The 23262-nt window shown below is 37.0% G+C and overlaps 1 protein-coding gene across 2 annotated transcripts in view; it reads right to left on the bottom strand.

Annotated features, from left to right (window-relative positions):
- The window catches only part of LOC306877257 (ecto-NOX disulfide-thiol exchanger 1-like), a 108850-nt gene that overhangs the window by 2602 nt on the left and 82986 nt on the right, over nt 1-23262 (bottom strand). For both annotated transcript variants that reach the window (XM_079428905.1, XM_079428906.1), the window contains 8 exons: nt 18715-18927; nt 14107-14213; nt 11185-11302; nt 8930-9114; nt 5669-5776; nt 3213-3272; nt 1967-2066; nt 797-882 (listed from right to left, as the gene is read on the bottom strand). In XM_079428905.1, coding sequence (XP_079285031.1) covers nt 797-882; nt 1967-2066; nt 3213-3272; nt 5669-5776; nt 8930-9114; nt 11185-11302; nt 14107-14213; nt 18715-18927 — 977 coding nt within the window. The remainder of the gene's footprint in view (nt 1-796; nt 883-1966; nt 2067-3212; nt 3273-5668; nt 5777-8929; nt 9115-11184; nt 11303-14106; nt 14214-18714; nt 18928-23262) is intronic.

Genomic DNA, 23262 nt, shown 5'->3' with positions numbered 1-23262 from the left:
GTCTTTTATTTGTAAGTAGAAGAGTGTAGACAGGAAACAATGGGAATGGGAGTTGGATTAAAAAAAGAAAAAAAAAAAAAAATTTTTTGCCTGCACACAAGTGCCACCACGCAAAATGTCAGAATACGTTCGGTGCCCTCCAGGCCACATCTGACAAATCAAATTTGCATTTTGTTGTAGACTGGACAAGCTCCACCAGGCTGCTGGGATATAAATAGCTGTGCCAGTGCTGAGCACACCTGGATGCAAACAGCCCCTCTGATATGTCATGTGGTATTTAAGGGTCAAAGAGATAACAAAAATATGACATATTGACAGAAATGGGATTATTTCTAATCTTTTGGTAATCCTGTATGCACTCATTATGATGTCAAAATGAATTAAAGAGATCAATGACACATTTATTTTCTGATGCACAAGAACCAATGAGGTTTGTTCTAATGAGCTTTTGCTTACCATATGCAATGTGCTCTATGCATGCGTGTTTATATGTAAACAAAAGCCTGAATTAATTCTGTTCTTCATATAAAGTCTCTTCACAAGACTTGGATGAAACTGCCCAATTTACGTATATGGATTAGATTTATGATGCCTTTATGATCTTTTTGGATCTTCAAAGACTTGGTTTTAAATGACTTTCAATGGAGAGACAAATCTCTCAGGTTTAATGCACATATTTTAATTTGTGTTTGAGGTTTAACCAAAGTCTTGTATTGTTTGGACATGAGTGTGAGCAAATGATTACATAATTTTCATTTTTGGGTGAATTATCCCTTTAATTAAAACAAATAATCACCTTTGTATCAAGTCTCTGGATGTAAGACCACAGATATTCAATGTTGGCTCCAAATGGGTGGACATGAAGGAAGGTTGATATGATTCCTGTGTGGAGAGACAGACAGCAGAGCAGGCTTGTGAATGAGCATATGTTGCCTCTGACTAGTAGGCAAGACAAGAGATGCAGTGGCACAGTAATAAATATGCCGCCTGGAGCAGAAGCACCATCCCTCCCCCACTTAAGCTGATTACTTTGGAGAGGTCCTGCAAAGGTAAAGCACTGATGCAGAAGCACAGGATGTAGTGCCTTGCCTGAGGGGCCCAAGCCAATATTTATTTCCTTGATTTATATGCCGTAACGCCGCCAATTACCAAGGAACCTCGTTCAATTCCCTCTGCAAGACCTACTTTCACAGAGCCGCACTTGGGGAGGGAAGGGCAGTCTCGAGATGTCCGTTCTGATTTAAAAATTCAATGCAGAACAGCCGAGCCGACTCCATATGTCTCTGTTTTGCTACGGCGCGTCGTGCTTACCGAGATAAACATATCTGTTTTGCATACTTTTACGAGAAATCTAACCAAACAAACTCATTTGAACGAGCTTAGACAAAATGATGTTTGCACAGCAAGCTAATCCAATAACTGCATTAGACGTCCTCTTCAGAGCTAGCACGGGAGCGCCTGGAGACTTAAACTATTTGTGTTCTTCAGTCCGTCCCTTCACTTTGTTCTGCTCAAATGAGTTTGGCTTTTCTGGCTGAGGGCCTCCAAGCCTGGCTGACGCTCACTATTCCATCAGTGCAGTATAAATGTCCTCTTTGCAAGCGGCGGTGTTGTGCAGCCATTAGATAGAGCGAAGGCTATGTGGTCTTCTCTGGGCCAGAGCCAATGAAGCGCCTGGCAAAAAGAAGAACAGCTCCCCTGAGCTCCTGCTAAGGATCGTCATCCAAAAACATGACAGAAAGGCCAAGGTGCTAGGTGCTTTCCTAGTCATTGTTATCACAACGGTTCAAACACTGGCCGGACAGCATTGCGTTCAACTGCTTGGCTGCTCCTGCACCTGCTCGCCCTCCTGTGCTTTTAAGCTAGGACTCAGTCCTCCAAGCCCATCTGGTATTCAAGCCCCTCAGCACACGACTCAAGATGTTTTATAGATCAAAACGGCATGAAGCGGAGTTGGAATAATTACCGAGCAAGAGAGCCTCTTTCTCTGATCTCAAAGGACCCCAAATGACCGCGTCGTTATTCTTCTCTCGATGGTGGTAGAGTGCCGTGGTGCCATTGACCCCCTGTACACATGCATACAAAGGAAAAACACACATCAGGATGCAGAGGAACCTCCACAAAGCAGATAAGAGAGAGATGGGATCATGCAAACTGTTGAGTTGGTAGGGCATGCCTGCTAATCTTTACTGAGGATGCACCGCATTCGGCTGCGTTCAGAGAAATCAATGCCTATTGACATTTAAGAGGCTCTTCTTCCAAGATGCTGCTCAAGATGCCAGACCGTAAGTTACATAGAGGTTAAATCAAAATTATAGCAAAAATCTAATCAAAAATAATATTTTTACATTTGATAATTAAGTTCTATGATTATTGTAGTTTGATGTAAAAAGATTAGTGCCCAAATTTTGCAGCTTTTAAGCGAAAATATATGCTTTAGCCTAATTGGAGTTTTTGCATACAGGTGAAATCAGTGCAAAATTTTACTAAATATACATTTTTAGACAACTGACCAAAATCTGCTAGGTGATCTGTCTCGGGTGCAGAATGTTTCTTTGAAGGACTAGAAAACAATCTCCTTTTCGCTGTCAAATGCATAGAGATAAAGATGCTGTTTTCGCTTTATGTTTAGTGCTTATGTTTTAAATTCATTTGATTCTATAAACGACAGAATATGTGGAACAATAAATCAATGCGGGTTTTACAGTCCTAATATTCATAATGTTCTGGAATAGTGACAGTAAATGCGCTAATCATTTCTGCTTCAAATCACAATTTATAAATATATAATTGGATGTGAAGACATTGCAGTAACTATTACAGTGAAAGCTTGAGTTTGATCAAACATTAAAAATAATTGAAATAAAATAATTGAAATAAAATAAAATGATTACAAAACTTTTCTTTAAATAAATAAATTAATAAAATGTACTAAAACTCCAAAATGAATATGAAAATGGTAAATATAAAAAAAATAAAGATTCAGAATATTAATAAAAACTCAATTATTTCTCAATAATAGTAAAATAACACTGAAACTAAAATCTATGTACATAACTGTCTGCCTCAGTAGATTGTAGAGCACTTTGATGATGTGTTGTTAGCGGTTCACATGCCTCTTTTGATGTGTGCTGGTAGTGCAGACTAATCTCACTGGTGAACGTCAGTGACGTGATGGACGCTGGGCATAACACAAGATCAGCCTGACTTACCTTTTCATGGCCTTCAGAGTTGTGGTTTGTCAAGTCTACCGATTCCATGGCGTTCAACAGCTGTCAAGAAAAAACAGAAATACTCACTTCCAGACACCATCCTATTTTGCAGTACAGCTGTGCAGGAGCTTTGCAGAAAGTGTAACCTCTGAGAAACCTCAGTCTGGCCTTGAGTGTGCCAAGTTGATACTACAATTTTAATGGATGCTTATGAGAATGGGGTAAGGAAACACATTTGTGATTCCATACATTACGGCCAGGGTGTTTGTAGAAGGTCACAGCAGTTTCATATTTATGAAATATTGAAGCACACCACATCTGGTTCTAAATATTCTGTACACACGTCTTCCATCTGCAAGCGGGTTCGTGTAGGAGCACAATACATTATGGGCTCCACAGGACTTCCATGACTATTGATGTTCCTGTTATCTCAGTCAAATAACATTCATGCAAACCAACGTCTGCTGTTAGAAAAATGGGGTAAACAAGGCTGGTCATTATTCCCTCTGTCTGGGCAAACCACTGTACTGGCACAAATTATATGGTACCATGTTGTGCTGCTGAGCAACAGAGAGAACAGATAATCCATTTAATTTGACATGGATTAGATGTCATGGATACCATTCAGTAGATATGAATAAGGTTCCTTAAGGTCAAAGGTCACATCAAACTTTCACAACTTCTTTGTGGAAATCTATTTTCGGTTGTTTTCTTTCAAAACCTAGTGAAGCATGTTTTGGTTTACATTCAATTTGCACTTAAGTTTATTCTTTTAAAATATTTTATTTCTGTAATAACTACTATATTAAAAAGCATGCGTTTACTTCTTTTTCTAAAGGGAACTGACTTTTGTGTTTGACTGAATTCTTTTTGGAGGCCACTTTACATACTTTCAGCACATATAGATGTTGTCTCGTATCTTTTTCATAGACTGGGCATATGTGATCCAGTAGAAATGAATAACAACCCTGTTCTCCAGCGTAGCCTTGTTCCCCTTCTGTAGCCACAACAAAGCATATTCATCTTGAGACCAAAAACTGTCATGCTCTTTTTCGTGTGTTGCTGTTAATGTGTCTCTGTTTTCAGGTGTGTGTGTGTGCGCACACCCTGTGCTCCTTGTTGAGTTGTGTTTCTCACTGCATGCACAGGGGGGACTGAGGACAGTAAGTGACCCCGTGCTGCAGTGCTTCCCGCTGTCACACATGAGGAGGCAGACACTGCCACAATGCAGCATATCTGAAGTGAACAATGCTCTTAATGGCTTACATAAGGCTTTGTGTCCATCTACAATGTAACTCCCTACCAGTGCTGGGAAGTAACTAAAGGCTACTTTTTCCAGCGAGCAGAGACACAATTATGTATTGCATGTGAAGCTTTACAGTCGAGTGAACTGATCAAACAAGTGCGCCAAAAATGTTCACTACTTCTCTCAAATGAAGAAGCAGTGGGAAATTCAAACAAGTGAATTGATTCATTCAGATGGATAATGTAAAACAGAGGTGGTCAAACTTTTTACTACGAAGGTCCAAAAATCAAACAGAACTGAGAGCCGTGGGCCAAAAGTAAATGTTGCATTATATCCAATTATATTATAGTAAAAAAAAAAAAGTTATAGTCTCTACATTTCAATGCAAAAAAAAAGGTTAAAACAAAAAGATAAATTGAAATAAAGACATTCTTCAATGACCCCCCCCCCCCCCCCCCCCCCCAATTTCCCCACTCTTATGATATATGACAGATGTGACAGTTTCATGTCTTCTTTTTTGGATATATATATATATATATATATATATATATATATATATATATATTATAATTCACTCTAAAAATGTGCTATGCTGTTCATTTAAAACTGATATATGTAAGATGATTTAGTTCCAGGGCCACCATTCAATTATATTAAAATTAGTTGGAAGAACTTAATAATTTGTAGTATTTTCAAGTCAATTACTCAAAAAAAAGGTTCTAAGTCAGTGTACTTTGTTGGTGAACCCTAATTCCATTAGTTAATTTCCTAAGTTGTTGTAAATCAAAAGATTGATGCCTACTGTTGCATTATTTTTTTTTTCTGAAATATTTGTCTTTAGAGCATATTTGTTAGTATAATTTTCCAAAAAAATATAATTTTTAGTTAAATGCTGTTGTTTATCACAATTTCTGCTCAGTTACAGAAGTCTTTTTTTTTTTCTAATTTTATTGTAAAAAAAAAAAATACTGTTTAATACTGTCACCCTAATTGGCATCCTCATTGCTTTTTACCATTCTTGCTCTGATTGCAAAATAATAGTCCTGCAAAATATTAAGCTTGTAGTTTAGCTAAAAGGGTAACTTTAAAGAGCTTCAAAGTAGCTCTCCCAACACTGCTCCTCATAATCACTGTTTTTGCCCTCAAATAACACTATAATGCATATGGAAATTCAGATTATTTGGCAAAATGGCCATGAAGTCTGTCCAACCTTTTCCCTGAGGCTGAGGACCTCTCCCTCTAGGTAGCGCTGCTCATCTCTGGCCTGCTCCAGCTCCAGCTCCTTCCCTTTCAGCTCTTCCTGGAGCCGAAGCAGTTGCTGTGGAGACAAACAGCATCGTGAGCAACAGAAAGCAGATGGCTGGAACAATGAGCAGCGTGTGGGGCTGCGTGGTGCCCTCATAAACAAACACCACATAAACATCACTGAACAGCAAACGTCAAAGACAATAAAGAGGAGGTGGGGTGAGGAGGTTGACCGAGTCAGACTTTTATGTCATTTCAAAAGTCCATGTTGTCAGCTTTTTGTAGCATTTATTGAAACGAAAAGGATAAGAATGGAATTTTAAAATTAAGCCTAGAATTTTCTGTTTCATGTTCCTTTTTACCCCTAATCCTCCAAGGGGGACGTAACATACAATAGCGATAATAATGGCGTGCAGTGCTCACAGCATAACACAGTGCATAACAACATCCATTCTTGCACCTTTCACGATTCAACCTGATAAACAATCCTGAAATCCAATCCAATCATTTAGCTTGTTCAATGTCCTTGTTCTGCTTCACTTAGAAATACAGGTAACACTACAGTATAGAGACCAATTTTCACTATTAACTATAGTTGCTTATTAGCATGCCTATTATTAACATATTGGCTGTTTATTTGTACTTATAAAGCACATATTCTGCATGAACACATTCTACAGCCCTAATCCTAAACTTAACAACTACCTTACTAACTATTAATTAGCAACAAATTAGGAGTTTATTAAGGCAAAAGTCATAATTAATGGTTTGTTAATAGCGAGAATTAGACTAACACAAACTAAAGTAGGACCGAAATACATTGTTCAAACATTTCAAGTCGGTAAGATTTTAAGTCAAAGTACAGTAAAAACTCTTATATTGTGAAATATTATTACAACTTTAAAGAACTGTAATTTATTCCTGTAATGCAAAGCTGTATTTTCAGCATCATTACTCCAGTCTTCAGTGTCAGGTGACCCTGTAGAAATCATTCTAATATGTTGATTTGGTGCTCAAGAAATATTTATTATTACTATCAATCTTGTAAATGTTACATTTTAAATAGATTTTTTTTTATGGAAATGTCAGATTTACAGAAATGATAGATTTCAATGTAAAAGTTTTTGCTGTCACTTTAGATCAGTTTACTGCATCCTTAATGAATAAAAGTATTCATTAGTATATTCATTTCTTTAAAAAAAATCTTACTGTCCCTAAACAGTAGTGTATATGTGATTACAGACATAAAATAAGTTTAAAACTAAAACTTTAAAGTTACTGTAATGAAAAAGTGATCCATCCATTAAATGAAATAATAACAGTCCACTGCACTCTGTATAATTCTGAACATCATTGTTCTCTTTCCACAAAAAGGACGCTCATTTCTTACATTAGTATTGATCTTGTACATAAAAGCCTTTAAAGCAACTGCCGTTAAAATGAGAGAGAGAGCTCACCGGAGCCGGTGCTAATGGCTGCACTATGACAGTCTGCGTCATGAAGAACACTGTGTCCAATCATCATTTAAGCTGATTTGACAGCTAATTAATGGAGGTGTGAGTGTTTGCGTTCCAGATGGAGCACTGACGTAAGAGCATACTGAACACTTACGCACTGATTTTTTCCGTATGTTTAAATGTGTCAAAAGAAGACACTATAGGAGGCTCTTTTAATATCAGCCATCCTTTAAACATCAATAATGTGATGATGAGCTGATAAAATGTAAAAAGTGTAACTTGAATGCAATGTAAGTCGCTTTGGATAAAAGCGTCTGCTAAATGCATAAATGTAAATGTGATTTTTCTCCAACGTCGACTGAGATTGAGCAAACTGTGCAATAAACATGGGACAAACATGTCCCACAGCTTTACCTGTGATTTAAAAAAAAAAAATCTAATTGGTCACTTGATGAGTCATGAGTCTGCCTCAGTGACTGGACAATAATATCAAACATGCTGCATGTTGTTGGATAGTCATCAGTGTCAGCAGGAAGTTGAGTTGTTGGGGCTGTTAACACACACCTGCTGAGAGACTCTCTACAATTCACCCACAACAATAAAAAAATACATTACCATTCAAAGATTTTTTTTTTTTGAAAGATATTAATACTTTTATTCAGCAAGAATGCATTAAATTGATCAAAACTGACAGGAAAGGCATGTATAATGTTACAAAGATAGTGTTTTCAGCATTGATAATAAGCAATGTTTCTGAAGGATCATGTGACACTGAAGTATGGCGTAATGATGCTGAAAATTTAGCTTTGCATTACAGGAATGAATTACATTTTAAAATATATTGAATTAGAAAACAGTTTTTAGGCAATGTAATATTATTTCACAATATTACAGTTTTTACTGTATTTGTGATCAAATAAATGAAGCCTTATAAAGCATAAAAACTCGAAAGGGTAAGTAAATGCTAAAATTAATTTAGTATTTTTTTTTCATTTTTATTTTGTATGTGTGTGTGTGCAAGGATAATGTTCAGTGGGAGAGTTAGTAGTGTTTAATGTTTTACCATGCTATTTAGAAGAGTGTCTACTTCTTAGCAGGTTTCCATCATAGTGACGAGTGAAGCATGAGTTTAGTTTAAAAAAAGATATATGTTATGTCCTATATTATCTTACTCATTCAGCATTTGCTATACTAGTCAATGCATTGTGTTACTGCGGTAATTAGCAAGTTAGCATTTTCTGAATTAGTTAAGTTTACACTAACAAAAATGTTTAAGCTGAGAATACACGGTAATTTATAGTAAAACTATAGCTTATAGCTCACTTAAACATTTTAAGAAATTCAAAGTTTAAGTATACATCTTTTGTGTTTTGCCAACTTTCTCGGGTTTACAGTGTACAGCAAATATCAACTGCTTGTCTCTTAAATGTAATTGTATCATTGCTAAGCTTTTTTATGTTATGTTTTAAAGTTATGTCGAACTTGATTTTTATTAACTTCTTTCAAAATCAAGAAAAATCTGGTTACACTTTATATTAGCGAAAACCCATTCACTACCACAGAGTTTTCCTGCAATAAACTCCCAATGTGCTGCTTATTTGATAGCTTCTGCATTTGGTAGGGTTAAGAGATCTAGAATATGGCCATGCATTATTATATGCTATGCATGCTAATAAGCAACTAGTTAATGGTGACTAGTGTTCCCTAAGTGTTATTTCTGCTGAAAACGGCTAGCGGGACACGGGACACGGGACACGGGCCTGTATTACCTGCTGCATGTTCTGCATGGTCTGCTGCAGGAAGTGCAGCTGTTGTTCTTGCGTGTGATCCTCCTCGGTACGGTACATATTGCCCTGCTCCTTCTTCAGCAGCTCCACCTCATTCCTGTAAGCATCCAGCTGCCAGCGCAGACTGTCGTTTTCCTCCCGCAGAGCACACGTCTGCGCAGACAGCACTGCTCTCAGACAGGAAGGAAGAGAGAGAGACAGGAAATGAGCTTGGATGAAGGTCTTTATCTCATCTGTTGCATAGATGGGATGAATTCACACTTTTTTGCCTGGTAGACCACCTTGACTCAGCTGATTGAGATAGTTAACTGTCCTAGCTTAAACTTGTTGACCAGTTCAATCACCTTAAATAGTTCTCACTGAACTGAAATGATCTGTTGCTAAATCTGACATGCATCATATAAGACCATTTCTAACATCAATCCGTCTGGTCGAATCAGCGTAAACGTGGCAGGCTTTAGAGCAAGCGTTAAGATTCAGAGCCGAAATCGATGGTGAAGTTTGCATAACAACTTGGTCACTGTGCTGAGTCTCTGCTGTGTCAAAAGATAATCTCAACCATAAGATATTCCTTCCTGCCACTGAAAATACTACTTTTATTGAGCCAGAGCTTGTGTGCTGTGACAGGTCATGAAATATCGCTGAGCTCAGAATCCCCTGACACTTCCTGCCGCCGTTCTCTGCTCAAGCAATATCATTCATAATCAGATTTGCTGTGGGATACATGCAGGAGGGAAAGTGTAATCACTCATGTTGATATCTCAGCACAAATGCTGTTGTACTCAAGGTTATCTGAAGGATGTGATCGCTCTGTTTGAATAAAGCTAATAAAAAACAAGTGGTCACGGAGGAGCTGATTTGATTAGAGACTAACGGGATGATTGTGTTTAACATTAAACCAAGTTTATTTTTTTCATTAAATCAAGAATTGATTGGGAATTATTATTAACCTGATACTTTACAGTCACTATCTGGAGATGGACTCGACACTCTATTCTATTAGGTATTATGAACTGACGTTGAATGATTTTTTTTTACAGTGTTTATGAATATTGTATAAAACATGCCCCTAAAATGTCCTACAGGACCAGGGCTGTGCTCAGACTTCATGTACGTCTTACGTTCACTGATCTTGTACATGTGTTTCAAAAACTACATTGTTTTTGTGATGTTTAGCTGGCAGACATAGATGATGTATTATTGAAGTTATGTGAAATTGTGATAGCCTTGAAAGCATCAGTTAGAATGATTTAAAAATGATAAACAAATCAGTTTTGCACCATATGCCATCTTTTTCCAGCATTGTGTTACTATTAGGCTATGACTTTCCCACTATTGTTGCAAATTAAATAAATAATGTGGTTGAGGGCTGGTGGGAAAAAATACTGATTTGTCTTTTTCACAAATTATTATATATTTATGAATTATTATTATTTATACACTACTGTTCAAAAATGTGATGTCTGTAAGATTTTTTGAAAGAATATGATATTTCTATATAGAAAGGAAACATTAAATTGACCAAATGACAGTATAGACATATAGTGTTACAAAATATTTCAAATAAATGCCATTCTTTTGAATTTTATATCCATCAAAGAATCCTGAAAAAAAAACACTTTCATACTTTGCTTAATTCTTGACTAATAATGATAAGAAATGCTTCTTCAGCAGCAAATCAGCATATTAGAACGATTTCTGTAGAAACAAATTACTGATGACTGAAGTAAACAGCTTTGCTTCACAGGAATAAATTACATTCATGATATATATATATAATATACAGTTATTTAGAATTCACAATTCCACAATAATACTGTAGTTTACCGTACTGTTTAGATTAAATACATGCAGCCTTGATGAGCACAATCCTTAACCCAAACTTTTGAATGTTACTGTATGCATGTATTTATTTATTTTTGTTTGTTTGTTGGGCAATTAAAAAAAAAAATCCTAAACATGTGCCTAGGAGGAAAAAAAATATATATTGTTGAGCCCTAAAATTAAACATAATTATGTAGGCATTGAACAAATGCCTCTATGGCACTGAATTACACATTCCTCTTTTCTGCCAATTAACAATGACCTTTATTTAAGATTTATTGTTCATTTTAAATGCACTGTATAGTCCCAATTAGTGTATTAGATCTAGGGCTGTTTTTAGCCACAGTCAGTCCCTGCCTCCAGTATCCTAATGAATCATGATTATGATAATCAGCGGCTGATCACAGGCCTACCCGTGTCCTCCATTCTCATCTTTTTGCAGGGGTTTTCCTCCAAGTCTTCATCTGACATCTCCATTTCCTCTTCTCTTCGTATTCCCATGATCTCTTCACTGTGAGCATTTCTCAGCTCCTAATGGAGCACAACACAGAAATCAAACGAACACACACACACATCCCATTACTGGCTTCTGTCCGAGACCTTGAATGATTAAAGATTACATTTTGCACACATTAACATTTCCTCTGCTCTCAGTAATTCTACAAGGACACACTTTTATGCTTCCATTTGCTGTGTAAGTGTGGCAGTAACATATGTCAATCACACATACCAATGATTTGTTTTTGTTTTTTCTGCAGTTGTACTCTAATAATAATCTAATTTTACCTTTTGAAACTTTTGACAGGATGAAAAAACAGGCAATGATTTGGCAAGCACAGGCCCTGGTGATTTATTTCTTAACTTAAAAATACAACCCAGAGGGAAAACCAAGGCTCTGCCTTGCAATAGTGAAAGTTCATTTGTCTAGGTCTGAAAATGGAGCGTAAAAATCACATTACACAAACTTCCAAGCCCACTGATCCTCTGATAGCCATTATAGGGATCAGCACAAAGGACGTTTAATACCACCACTGTGAAATCTTGCAGATCTGACTCTATAAAGGGAGCGCATTTGAGCTTTGCTTTATCTGTGATTGAATACATTTTACTCTAGCACCGTGTTGCCTGATCTTTCATCTGTTTCTTGAAAGCTGTAGTATCAGAGGAATACAGGTCGAGCTCTGGGTTGTTTCTGATATCATATTTCTCTTTAATTCTCACAATTTCGTTTTACAGGGTTCCCACACCTTTTGACCAAAGAATATCCATTACTTTTCCAATGGCGTTTCCAGTCATTCTGGAAAAACCAATAAGGTTTTTATGCATTTTTTTTATAAAGACTCCATTCACTTAGAGCCATTTATGGCCAACAAAATAAGGGAGACTGAGGCTAGCTGTCACTTTGTCACAAGGCCTATATCTCCATAATAATAATTTTTTAAGTCAGAAGTTCACATGCTTTATTTCTTTTCCAGCTGTGATTGTGTATGTCGGTTTAAAAATTGTATTAAATTTAAATATATATGTCTGTAATTTTAATTTTAAATTTAGGTATTGGATTAGGGATGTAGAATATGGTCATGAAGAATATGTGCTTTATAAGCACTAATAAACTGCCTATATTTTAATAACAGGCATACTAATAAGCAACTAGTTAATATTGAGAACTGGTCCCTATACAAAAGTGCCACCCATATTTTTATATGATGAAAAAAAGTGTGCTTAGTATGTTGTTGGTTTTACCTTTTTGTATGTTTTGTCATGTTACATATTTCATGGGCACATAATTGTTTTTCTGTTTAAATAGGCTCTTATATACTATTTAATGGTAATTTCCCACTGGGACAGCAGAAATCTCTTTAAGAAAAGAAAGTAAGAAAGAAAGTGAGCAAAAGTGTGCAACTAGCCTCTGCCTCTCTATTTTAAAGTTGAGCAAAACAAGAACTATGTAGAAATATGTTCTTGATTTCAATGATTTTTCAAGACTTCACACTTTTAACAACTCTCCGACAGTTAAGTACAGGAAAACCTGGAGACTCTCTTACTTAACTTTGTATAATTATTTTTATATATTTGGCAAATCCACAAACAGTGCTACAGAACAACAACAACAAAAAAACCCAGCTTTTCACAGAGGTAGCATCTTAACTGGCTTTCACTTCTCACAGCACCAGAGACTCTGCCACGACGCTGATGTCTTACCTCTTGGCGACTGTGAACTGAAATGGAATCCTTTCATAGACTTGACTTAAAACAATTAATCAATACAGTCAGTGCATTTCTGAGACTAGGTTTCGGGCCTCACATCACTGCTCATGATATACAGTCGTGGAAAAAGACCGATGGCTGGAGGAAAGACTGCAACTGGAGTATATCACCAGCGAGGGATTTTTATATTTCAAGGTTCATTGAGTATTCTGTCTGTGCTAACATCAATTTTGCATATGGTGACGTTCCATATTATGAATATGGAAATTCCATATTGTGCATTCGAGAGAATTCAGGGGTTTCTATGCATAGATGCATTCAGGCACATTTTGAGTTAACACACACCTCACTTTTCCTTCCTCATATAGACCTAATTCAAATTGGATGAGTTATTAACAATTAATTCAGGCTAATCACTGATGAGCATCATTATAATCCTGCCAGTATCTGTTGCTATGGCAGCAATAGAGGTTATATCTAGGTGGCAATTTCAAAGAGAGCTCTGTTGCACGAAAGAGCAGAGGCTCGAAAACTGGGTTGTGTTTTGCTGTGTGAGGGCCCACAAGTCTGTACAATGAAAAGCCATAAGATACACTGCCATAAGAGCTGCCGTGTCAGTGTACCATGTAGAGCAAGGGTCTCAAACTATATTACCTGGGGGACACTAGCCAGGCGGTGTTCTCCTTCAGAGAACCAGTGTTTTTACAACCAAAAATTTGAAATATGTATATTATACAGTATATATTAAATATTGGTGCAATACTTTGGCTTTAAGGCCAGACTACCCTGTTGAAAAAAACAGCATATGCTGGTTAGGTATGTTTTGAAGCATGGCAGCTGGTTTGAGCTGGTTTAAGTTGGACCTGAGCTGGTTATAAGCTGGTTATGAGCTGGTTTAAACTGGTCATGTGCTGCGTTAAGCTGGTCCTAAGCAAACAGCTCCTTATCAGGACCAGCTTAAACCAGCTCAAACCAGCTTCCATGCTTCAAAACATACCTAATGAGCATATACTGTTTTTCTTTCAACAAGGTATAGTGAAAATTGATTTGTAATGGCAAAGCTTGGCCCATAGTTTGAGACCCCTGATGTAGAGTCAGCATGACAAAAGGGGAGAAGAAATACCAACCTCGCACTGCTTTCGCCAAATGTCTATGTTCTTGCGCTGCGCTTTTGAGAAATGGTCCCATGCCTTTTGCCTGGTGGCAGCGGTGAACACAGCCGTAATCTGCTCAACTTTGGTGGGTAAGGAAGTCAGACAAGACAAGCCATTTATGTAGAGCTCAGCATCTGCGCCAGCAGTCAGACGCATCAGGACCCTCGCAACACTTCTCTGAGAGGCCCCTGATTGTGTCTGTTGTACTTACATCTCATTAGCTGCTGTTTCAATTCCTTAGGACTGACGAAGGCAACAGTCTACAATTATGGATTTGCTGGAGAAGTACAAATAAAGTACTTAGTGTTTGATGTCAAACATTGATTGAGGGTTTAGCTCAAAATGGGTACGTGTGCAGTTTTTATTTTGGTATTACGTGTTGGATTTGTGCTAGAATTGAGATTTGGACCAATTGTAAACTGTTGCCTGCTATTTATCAATTTGACCAAGTATATAGTTTAGTAAACAATTATGTGATCATCTTTTTTAGCCTACTTCAAGTCTAAAATACATTTTTTCTTAGTATTTCATGCACGAATGATGTCACAATGTCTTTCTGTCAAGCTGCCAATTACAAATCTCCATCACACATATTAATTCAAGCAAATTACATTTCTTTGTTTGAGCTGGGGTATTGGCTTCTCACCTGTCCGGGCCACAAAAAAAGATGAGTGAATCTGGTGTTGGCCTACCTTTAAGTTAAGTTGAACATCTCCACATCTGCTATATGGTCAAAGTGCTTCCACTGAGACTGTACTTACCCAGGACCTTCTATGGACTATGGCTATGGCTACAGTCACACTGACATAGGCAGCTAGGTGTCAATGCAATCATATCTCCTAGTGTGCATTTGTGTAGTACTGTATATATCTGCAGTTAAGTCCTGTGAACTGTGTAGAAAACACTGTGGCTCTGTTCCATGACTAGTGAGCTGCCTTACTTTCTAACAGTATCCAAAATGAAATAGAACCTCGTAAGTGAGGGACTATTAGTGCGACACATGAGTTTCAACACACAATACCATACATAGTGGTATTGTCTGTTGACAATATTTTGTCTGACAATTTACAGAAAGATGCAACCAAACTGATTGGGAGATCCTTCATCATGCAGCAAGATAATGACCCAAAACATAGTGCCAAAACATCAAAGGAGTTCATCAGGGGCAAGAAGTGGAAGGTTTTAGACTGGCCAAGTCAATCTCTACACTTAAACCCTGTAGAGTATGCATTTTACCCTGTTAGCATTTTGCTAAGCTAAAAGCAAAAATAAACACAAAAATAGTTCTTGTTACATTGTGTTCTGGAATATGTGATTCTGATTGGTCAATCGCAGCATTCAGTGGTCAAATATTACCTAATATTTGATATGACCTCAGAGGACTTCCCCAGCTAACAGGGAATGTTCTCACAATTTTAACTGACATTTTTTTTTAAGTTAAATTAATTGTTAGGACAAAACATTCCTAAAAAACTTTTTATGGAACATTCTTATTAATATTTGTTTAGTCTTGTGTAGTCAGACTTTCAGACTGATGGCAGAAGGTCTGGGAACCTTGGCCGCTTTGGATGGCCAAGCACCGCCCTAGACTAGAGGCCATATGACTGACAGGTAAAGCAACCAATCACATTTAGTTTTGTGCTGTGTCATGTTTAGGGGCGTGGAAATGTCCCTTCAATAACAGACCAGTGTGTAAAACTCATGGAAAAACTACATATTTTTGAAAAGCCAGCATTTAGTTGATCCTGATAAGCGCTAATTGTCACAGTTGTAAACACGAGAGCTTTCTTCTTCGTGAGGGAGTTTTAAATAACGTGACACACATGTCTCCTGGAAATACTGTATAATTCAACCAATCAGATGACGACTTTGAAACTCCTGAAGTGTTTCCAATTTTGTGTGCTGTATGCATTAGAAGTTCAGGTTGAGACTAATATTTGAGATACTTTTTCAAAATGTTGTGAGAAAGCGATCTTAGAACAACATTCTCGGAACGTATTTATGATGTTATACATACAGTACTCAAAGAACGTTCTCAATGTTGAGAGAAAACATTCTTAGAACAACATTCTTAAAATGTCCTTATGTTATTTGTACTTGATGAAAGTTCTTGTTATGTTTTGTAACCTGTAATAATGTTATAATCACAATTCTGAGAACATTAAAAATTAAACGTTCAAGTGACATTATATGTGGTCTTAAAGTTAGTAGACCTATGCTTTAGAAACATTTTTTTTTTAAATGTTCCCACAATGGTTTTATACCATCTAACCAGCAATCTTACTGTATTGTGTATAATATACAGTGCCCTCCAAAAGTATTGGAACAATAAGGCCAATTCCTTTATTTTTGCTGTAGACTGTAAACATTTGGGTTTGACATCAAACGATGAATATGAGATGAAAGATTAACATTTCAGATTTTATTTACAGGTATTTTTATCTGGATCTGATACACCACTTAGAAGATAGCACCTTTTGTTTGAACCCACCCATTTTTCATGTTACCAAAAGTATTGGAACATGTGACTGTCAGGTGTGTTTTGTTGCCCTGGTGTGTCCTATTAATTGAATATTCAAACAATAAATAGCACTGAATGTCTGCGCTCAGTTTCAGATCCGTGCAGACTGCATTTATAGTTAGTTAGAGGTGTAAACAACATGAAAACAAGGGAGGTGTCTATGGGTGAAAAACGAGCAATTGTGAAGCTGAGAGAGATGAAAAATCAATCAAACCATTGCACAAACTCTGGCAATAGCAAATACATCCATTTGGAATCTCCCGAGGAAGAAAGAAACCACTGGTGTACTAAGTAACACACCTCAAACGGGTAGATCAAGGACAACATCTGCAGTTGATGACAGAAACATTGCGACAGCTGTAAAGAAAGACCCTAAAACAACTGTTAGTGACATCAGCAACAACCTCCAGAGGGCAGGAGTGAAGGTATCACAATCTACTGTTCGCAGAAGACTTCATGAACAAAAGTAAAGAGGCTACACCAGAAGATGCAAACCACTCATTAGCAAGACGAATAGGAAACGAGCCTCAACAATTCTGGGACAAGGTTTTATGGACTGATTTTATGGACCAATGTGATGGAAAGGCTAACGTTTGGAGAAAGAAAGGATCTGCTCATGATCCCAAACATACAAGCTCATCTGAAACACAGTGTACACAGGTGTACATTATAGTACACATTACACAAGTAATGTAATGGCTTGGGCTTTCATCGCTTCTTCTGGGACAGGCTCATTAATCTTCATTAATGATGTAACACATGATGGCAGCAGCAAAATTAACTCAGAAGTCTACAGAAATATTTTGTCTGACAATTTACAGAAAGATGCAACCAAACTGATTGGGAGATCCTTCATCATGCAGCAAGATAATGACCCAAAACATAGTGCCAAAACATCAAAGGAGTTCATCAGGGGCAAGAAGTGGAAGGTTTTAGACTGGCCAAGTCAATCTCCACACTTAAACCCTGTAGAGTATGCATTTTACCCGCTAAAGAAGAGACTGAAGGGAGTAACCCCCAAAACTGAAAGAGGCTGCAGTGAAAGCCTGGAAAAGCATCACAAAAGAAGAATGCAAAAGTTTGGTGATGTCAATGGGTCACAGGCTTGATGCAGTTATTGAAAGCAAAGGATTTGCAACTAAATATTAAGTCTTTTTCACTTTAACCTATGTTAAGTCTATCTGCTCCAATACTTTTGGTAACATGAAAAATGTGTGAGTTCAAACAAAAGGTGCTATCTTCTAAGTTGTGTATCAGATCCAGATGAAAATACCCGTAAATAAAAGCTGAAAGCATATTCATCTTTTGATGTCAAACCCAAATGTTTTCAGTCTACAGCAAAAATAAAGGAATTGGCCTTACTGTTCCAATACTTTTGGAGGGCACTGTAGGTGCAGTTATGAATTATACACAGTGTGAATGTTTTTGGGCTTGAGCGGTACCGTTTAGGCACGGTTCTGGTTCAATGTTGTTTTAAGGCCCGTGCAGACCTCTAAAAAGGGCACAGCATAAAAATGATGACATAGTTCTGGTCTCTGTGAATACAGTCAGAGACAATGATACATTAGCTACATTAGCCATGCAATTTCTATGGAAATAACTGGATTTCAAACATGAAATTTCACAGAGAAAAGATAAATGTGATGCAGCTTAAGAAGGATTTTGTCTCAGTGCATCATGGCATTATCTTCTTCGTGAAGGATATATGTGTTGGCTTTTATAATGCCTACCTTTTATAACCTCACCTATAATGCCTTATAATGCTGCCTATTTAGGCAGCTCTCTAGGTTTTGGAACAGAGCCCATGTCTTGCCTGCTACAGTTAGGGGCAGTGTAACGTATTTGGTAGTTCTGGACATACAAATACACTCCTACTGGCAGGACAGTCATATCAAGATGAGCGAGAAAAGTCCAACAATCAGATCAGAGACTGAGCCCACTTAAGGATGGCTATATCATCTTGCTCGGTACAAAGGATGAGTGGTTGTCATGGCAACACTAGATGAAAATCTCATAGTAACCAGTTGGGATACAAAAAGTGAAGGCAGGAGGTATCTTACATTGTGTGAGAATGACAAGCAGGGAATTCTTAAAGTGTTCTTTGGCCAGCTCCATCTCCTCCTCGTACTGAGCTTTCTCGTTCATTAGGCGCCGCACGTGGCTGTTCGCTGACTGGATCATGGAGTAGAAATGATTTGCTGAGCGTCGGTTCATCTCGCCTCTGTCGATCCACGTGAACAGCACTGCCGTTGCCTCACTGAACTTGTTGTCATCTGGAGAAATGAATAAAGGAAAACTGTCATTTTTACTTCATCTACTTATGACAGAGACTGCTGTAACACTTACTTTGCAGGCTTGACAAAGCCAGCGTACAGCGTACAAATCCTTTACACGAGACACATTTTTAACTCTAACTTCCCTCTAAAGCTTCGGTCTTTGGTTCCATTAAGAATCTTTAATATCTATGGAAACTTTCCATTGAACTCTTTACAGTAGAAAAAGGTTCTTTAGATTATTAAAATGTTCTTCACACTATGGACCATTTCAACGGATATTCGGCGGTATAAGGAAGTGACGTCTTTGTTCTTCGGATGTTTCCGGTTAGCGTTTGAGCGCATTCAAAACAATGGCGGCAGGCGCTTGATGCACAGTGGGATTGCGATTAATTTATTTAATTCTGCTGTTTAAAATGTCAAAATTAAAATTAGATCCTTGTTGCTCCCTGGCCTGGAACTAACATTAATTTATAAATAATCGGAAATTAAAGGGTTAGATTTCCGCGAAACGCACCTGGATTGCAGCAGTGAAGTGAGAAGCAGAATAGACACTAGCAGCTCTAGGATATACAGCACACATTTCCATTCAGCTAAGGAAAAGTTCTTGTTTTTTCCATTTGATTCTTTGTATGATGCAGCATTGTGTTTTCATCATTGTTGACATATGCGCCTGGCATTTTGATGAAAAAGGCCAAGCTTTTATTTCTGTTTTATTGCAAGCGTTATGTGGGCTATAATTAAATGAGTTCTCATTAGTTGTCTAGCTGTCTTGTCAGCAGATAAATGCAGTGAGTGACACGTTATAGAAATGTATTCTGTAAACTTGAATGTTGAATAGTGAAACTATACTATAGTTAACTGCAGTAGTTTACGAAAGCTAACGGAAAACATTTTTCATCACTTATGCTTGTCTAATGTTAATTGCAACATGTACTGATGTATTAAACAAAACATTGTAAATATTGTGCATTAAATAAAATAATTGTTTTTCTACTTTTGTCGTTAGGAAAGCCATCATCTGTAATGTAAGACAGCTAAGACAGTGAGTGCTACAGGGAGACAGACAGTGCCAAACCACAGGTGGCCATATGAACACCCAGATGTGTTTGAGAACTTGAGGATGAAATGCAATGCTGCTCATGGCCAGCCTGCTGTTTTTGATATTGGTCACATTTTAATAAATTTGCTGGAAACAGTCTCTGTCTTTTGTTTATATGCAGTACTGGTCAAATGTCTGGACGCATTACTATTTTTGACGTTTTTGAAAGAAGTCTCTTATGGTCATCAAGCCTCCATTTATTTGATCAAAAATATAGACAAAATCAGTAATATTGTGAAATATTACAATTCAAAATAATCGTTTCTGTTTTAATATTCTTTATATTTATTTCTGTGTTGCAAAGCTGGATTTTGATCAGCCATTACTCCAGTCTTAAGTGTCACATGATCCTTCAGAGATCTGCATGTAGGCTATACTTTTATATATATATATATATATATATATATATATATATATATATATATATATATATATATATATATATATATATATATATATAAAAAAAAACTAATAAAGGTTAATGCAAAACACGGTATCCAGCATTGAATTGCATTCATCTTGTTTATTTGTGACCACATGATGGCTCAGATAGAGCATTCAAATGCTTTCTAGCACTGTTCCACAGCAACAAACTTGACCAAACTAAGCACACTTTATAAAATGAATTAAATCAGTAATCATGGCATGAAGTGATTATCTTACTAGCATTCATTTAGCGTTGTAATAAACATGCATGTTCTGTAAAGCTGCAGTGAAACGATATGTATTGTGAAAAGCGCTGTACAAATAAAAATGAAGACATGTGGACATATAGACTGACCCAGCAATGCACCACCAAAAACCTCCCCGGACATCTTAGCACAAACCATGATAAGATCGTAAGTAGCACTGTTTGTCTTGCTTCAATTTAACCGAACATAAGACTGATGTCATCCATTGTACAAACAAATGATCCCAACTTTTCCGCTGAGGAGTTAATTGTAAGCATCCAGACTGCGATACGCGTTTACCGCCATCTCTCGTTTACACGCATGCAGCATCAATCAATGCTGTCCGGAACACTACTTTTTATGATCTTTGTAAGTTTGCATCTCAGTCATATTTAAAGATTAATTCTTTTTTTTTTTTTTTTTTTAAATACCTAACCAACGTTTTCGCTAGACTTTAAAAGTATAAAAGTATGCGCTGTAGGTTTTGATAGTTTTAAAAATGGCGCTACCGGAAATGCTTCAGGACCAGACATGCGCAGTAGCGTTCCAATGCCTTTGTTATTGTTTACGTCCTTGAAATGGTCTATAGGACAATAGGAACATAGTTCTTTTAAGAACTTTTTACAGAATGTTGTTGGGAAACCTAAAATAGTTCTTCTATTGCATCGCTACGAAAACCCTCTTTTGAAACCTTTTTTTTAAGAGTGTACTAAACTTGTTACAGACCTTCAGTCTCATTTCAAATATGCTCTCAAAATATAAAATCTGGAACTATGGTGCAGGTTGGCTTACAATAAGTCGGCATGAAATGTAAATTCACCCTGACTATTTTCTATTACATATCAAATTATCTTATCATTAACAACTGATCCATATGTTTAATCATTGATAAGACTTCTGTGGGCTGTTCCAATCATTTAGTCCGCTTATACCCCATGCCTTTCTTACAATCAAGCAAGTTCACATTCAGATCTCCATCCAATCAACAACTAAAGCATAGAGTTAAGTCCCTGCCCTACTTTTTGACATTTTTGATAGTTTGTTTCACCATATGTCACAACACTATATGTACAACTTAAAATGTCATTGATTTTATTGGTAAAATTTCTACTGTTTTTCCCATAAAGCCATTATATGTCTTTCCACTGTTTCTCTGTTTAATACTGTAAAGCTGCATTGACACAATCTGCATTGTAAAAAGAGCTATAAATAATGGTGTCTTGGCTTAGAAGACTGAAATGTAGAGCCCAAGTTATATGTACTATTGTCATAGTGCTTCTATGGGTTTGTAACAATATATGGCTGCTAAAATATATATTTTAATCTGATCTTTCTTAGTCTTACAGTTTTCCTCTAGTGAATGGTTAAAAAAAAATAAAAAATGTATTGATGAAATTTTGAAAGAATGTCCAAAATTCAATAAACTGATTTAAGTAGCCACACACCTGCTACCTATACATGAAGCCAATCATTCATACTGCATATCCTGTCTAGTAACCACACCAGCAGGTTTCTATAGCAGCCACTAGAACACCCTAGCAACAAAGTTTTAAAATTCAAATCTCTTCTCAAACTACATAAGGCCTACATCCCCTTCACACTTCAAAATCTCTCCTCCCAAGATTTCACATTATACGAAACTCAACCTTCAAACTCAAATCTCTTTCCAATCTGCTCAAGCATTCAATACACAAGACTTATAACCTTCACAATTCAAGACTTTGCTACACTTTCAGACAAGACTTGTCTTGACAAACTTTTCTTTTTCAGTATTAAATGCAATTTTAAAAACTGTTACATGATTAGTTTTGCCACCTCTGTTGAGGAAAAGAAATGATAGGGAGATCGGGCAACACATGCAACACTAAACGCTAAGCTACGGCTCTAACTTTAGGGTCTAATTTAAAGACTCTTTCCCTGCATTGTCTTTTTCTATTGGACAAGAACATCATCTCATCGGTGTGTTCAGTCACAGCTTGTGAATCAGTAACTAACCCTGCATTTTTCCTGTCTAAACATGAAGTGTAATTTCAGCCTGAGTAGCTGAGACATGAGGCATTGAGTGTGGCCTCTCCCAAGCTTCAGTAATCTGCTCCCTGTGGACCCAGAAATACATTACTGAAATTGGAGGAATAATTGAATTTTGCCACAATGTCAGTTCAGTAGGGCTGGCAGTAAATTCGATCCTTTCCTTAATGAGATCCTGTGCACGGAAACAACATCATGCACTTTTCACCAGACTTATTGCTTCGTCTCACCACAGTATAACCGATTTCAAGCCAAGCAGGAGAATGACATCATGAGAGATGTATCAATTATACCGAACCTCCTTAAAATATGTGCTCAACTCATTTAATTAGAATTTTAGATTTTATATCCTTTTTCAATTAAATAGATGTTATTCCCATGTGCGGTTGGTAAGAGACCCAAGGGACTCTGAGCTTTCAAGATCAAGAGCAGGTATGTTATTAAGGTGGCACTCAAACTTCCCGGCTAATTAAAGGAAATTGAATTCTCCCGACCCTCAGGAAAAAATGCCATCTGACGAGAATAAAAAATAAT

This window comes from Barbus barbus (assembly GCF_936440315.1).
Source record: "Barbus barbus genome assembly, chromosome: 11".
In the NCBI taxonomy this organism is placed as follows: Eukaryota; Metazoa; Chordata; class Actinopteri; order Cypriniformes; family Cyprinidae; genus Barbus; species Barbus barbus.
This window is presented reverse-complemented; position numbering and strand designations above follow the sequence as displayed.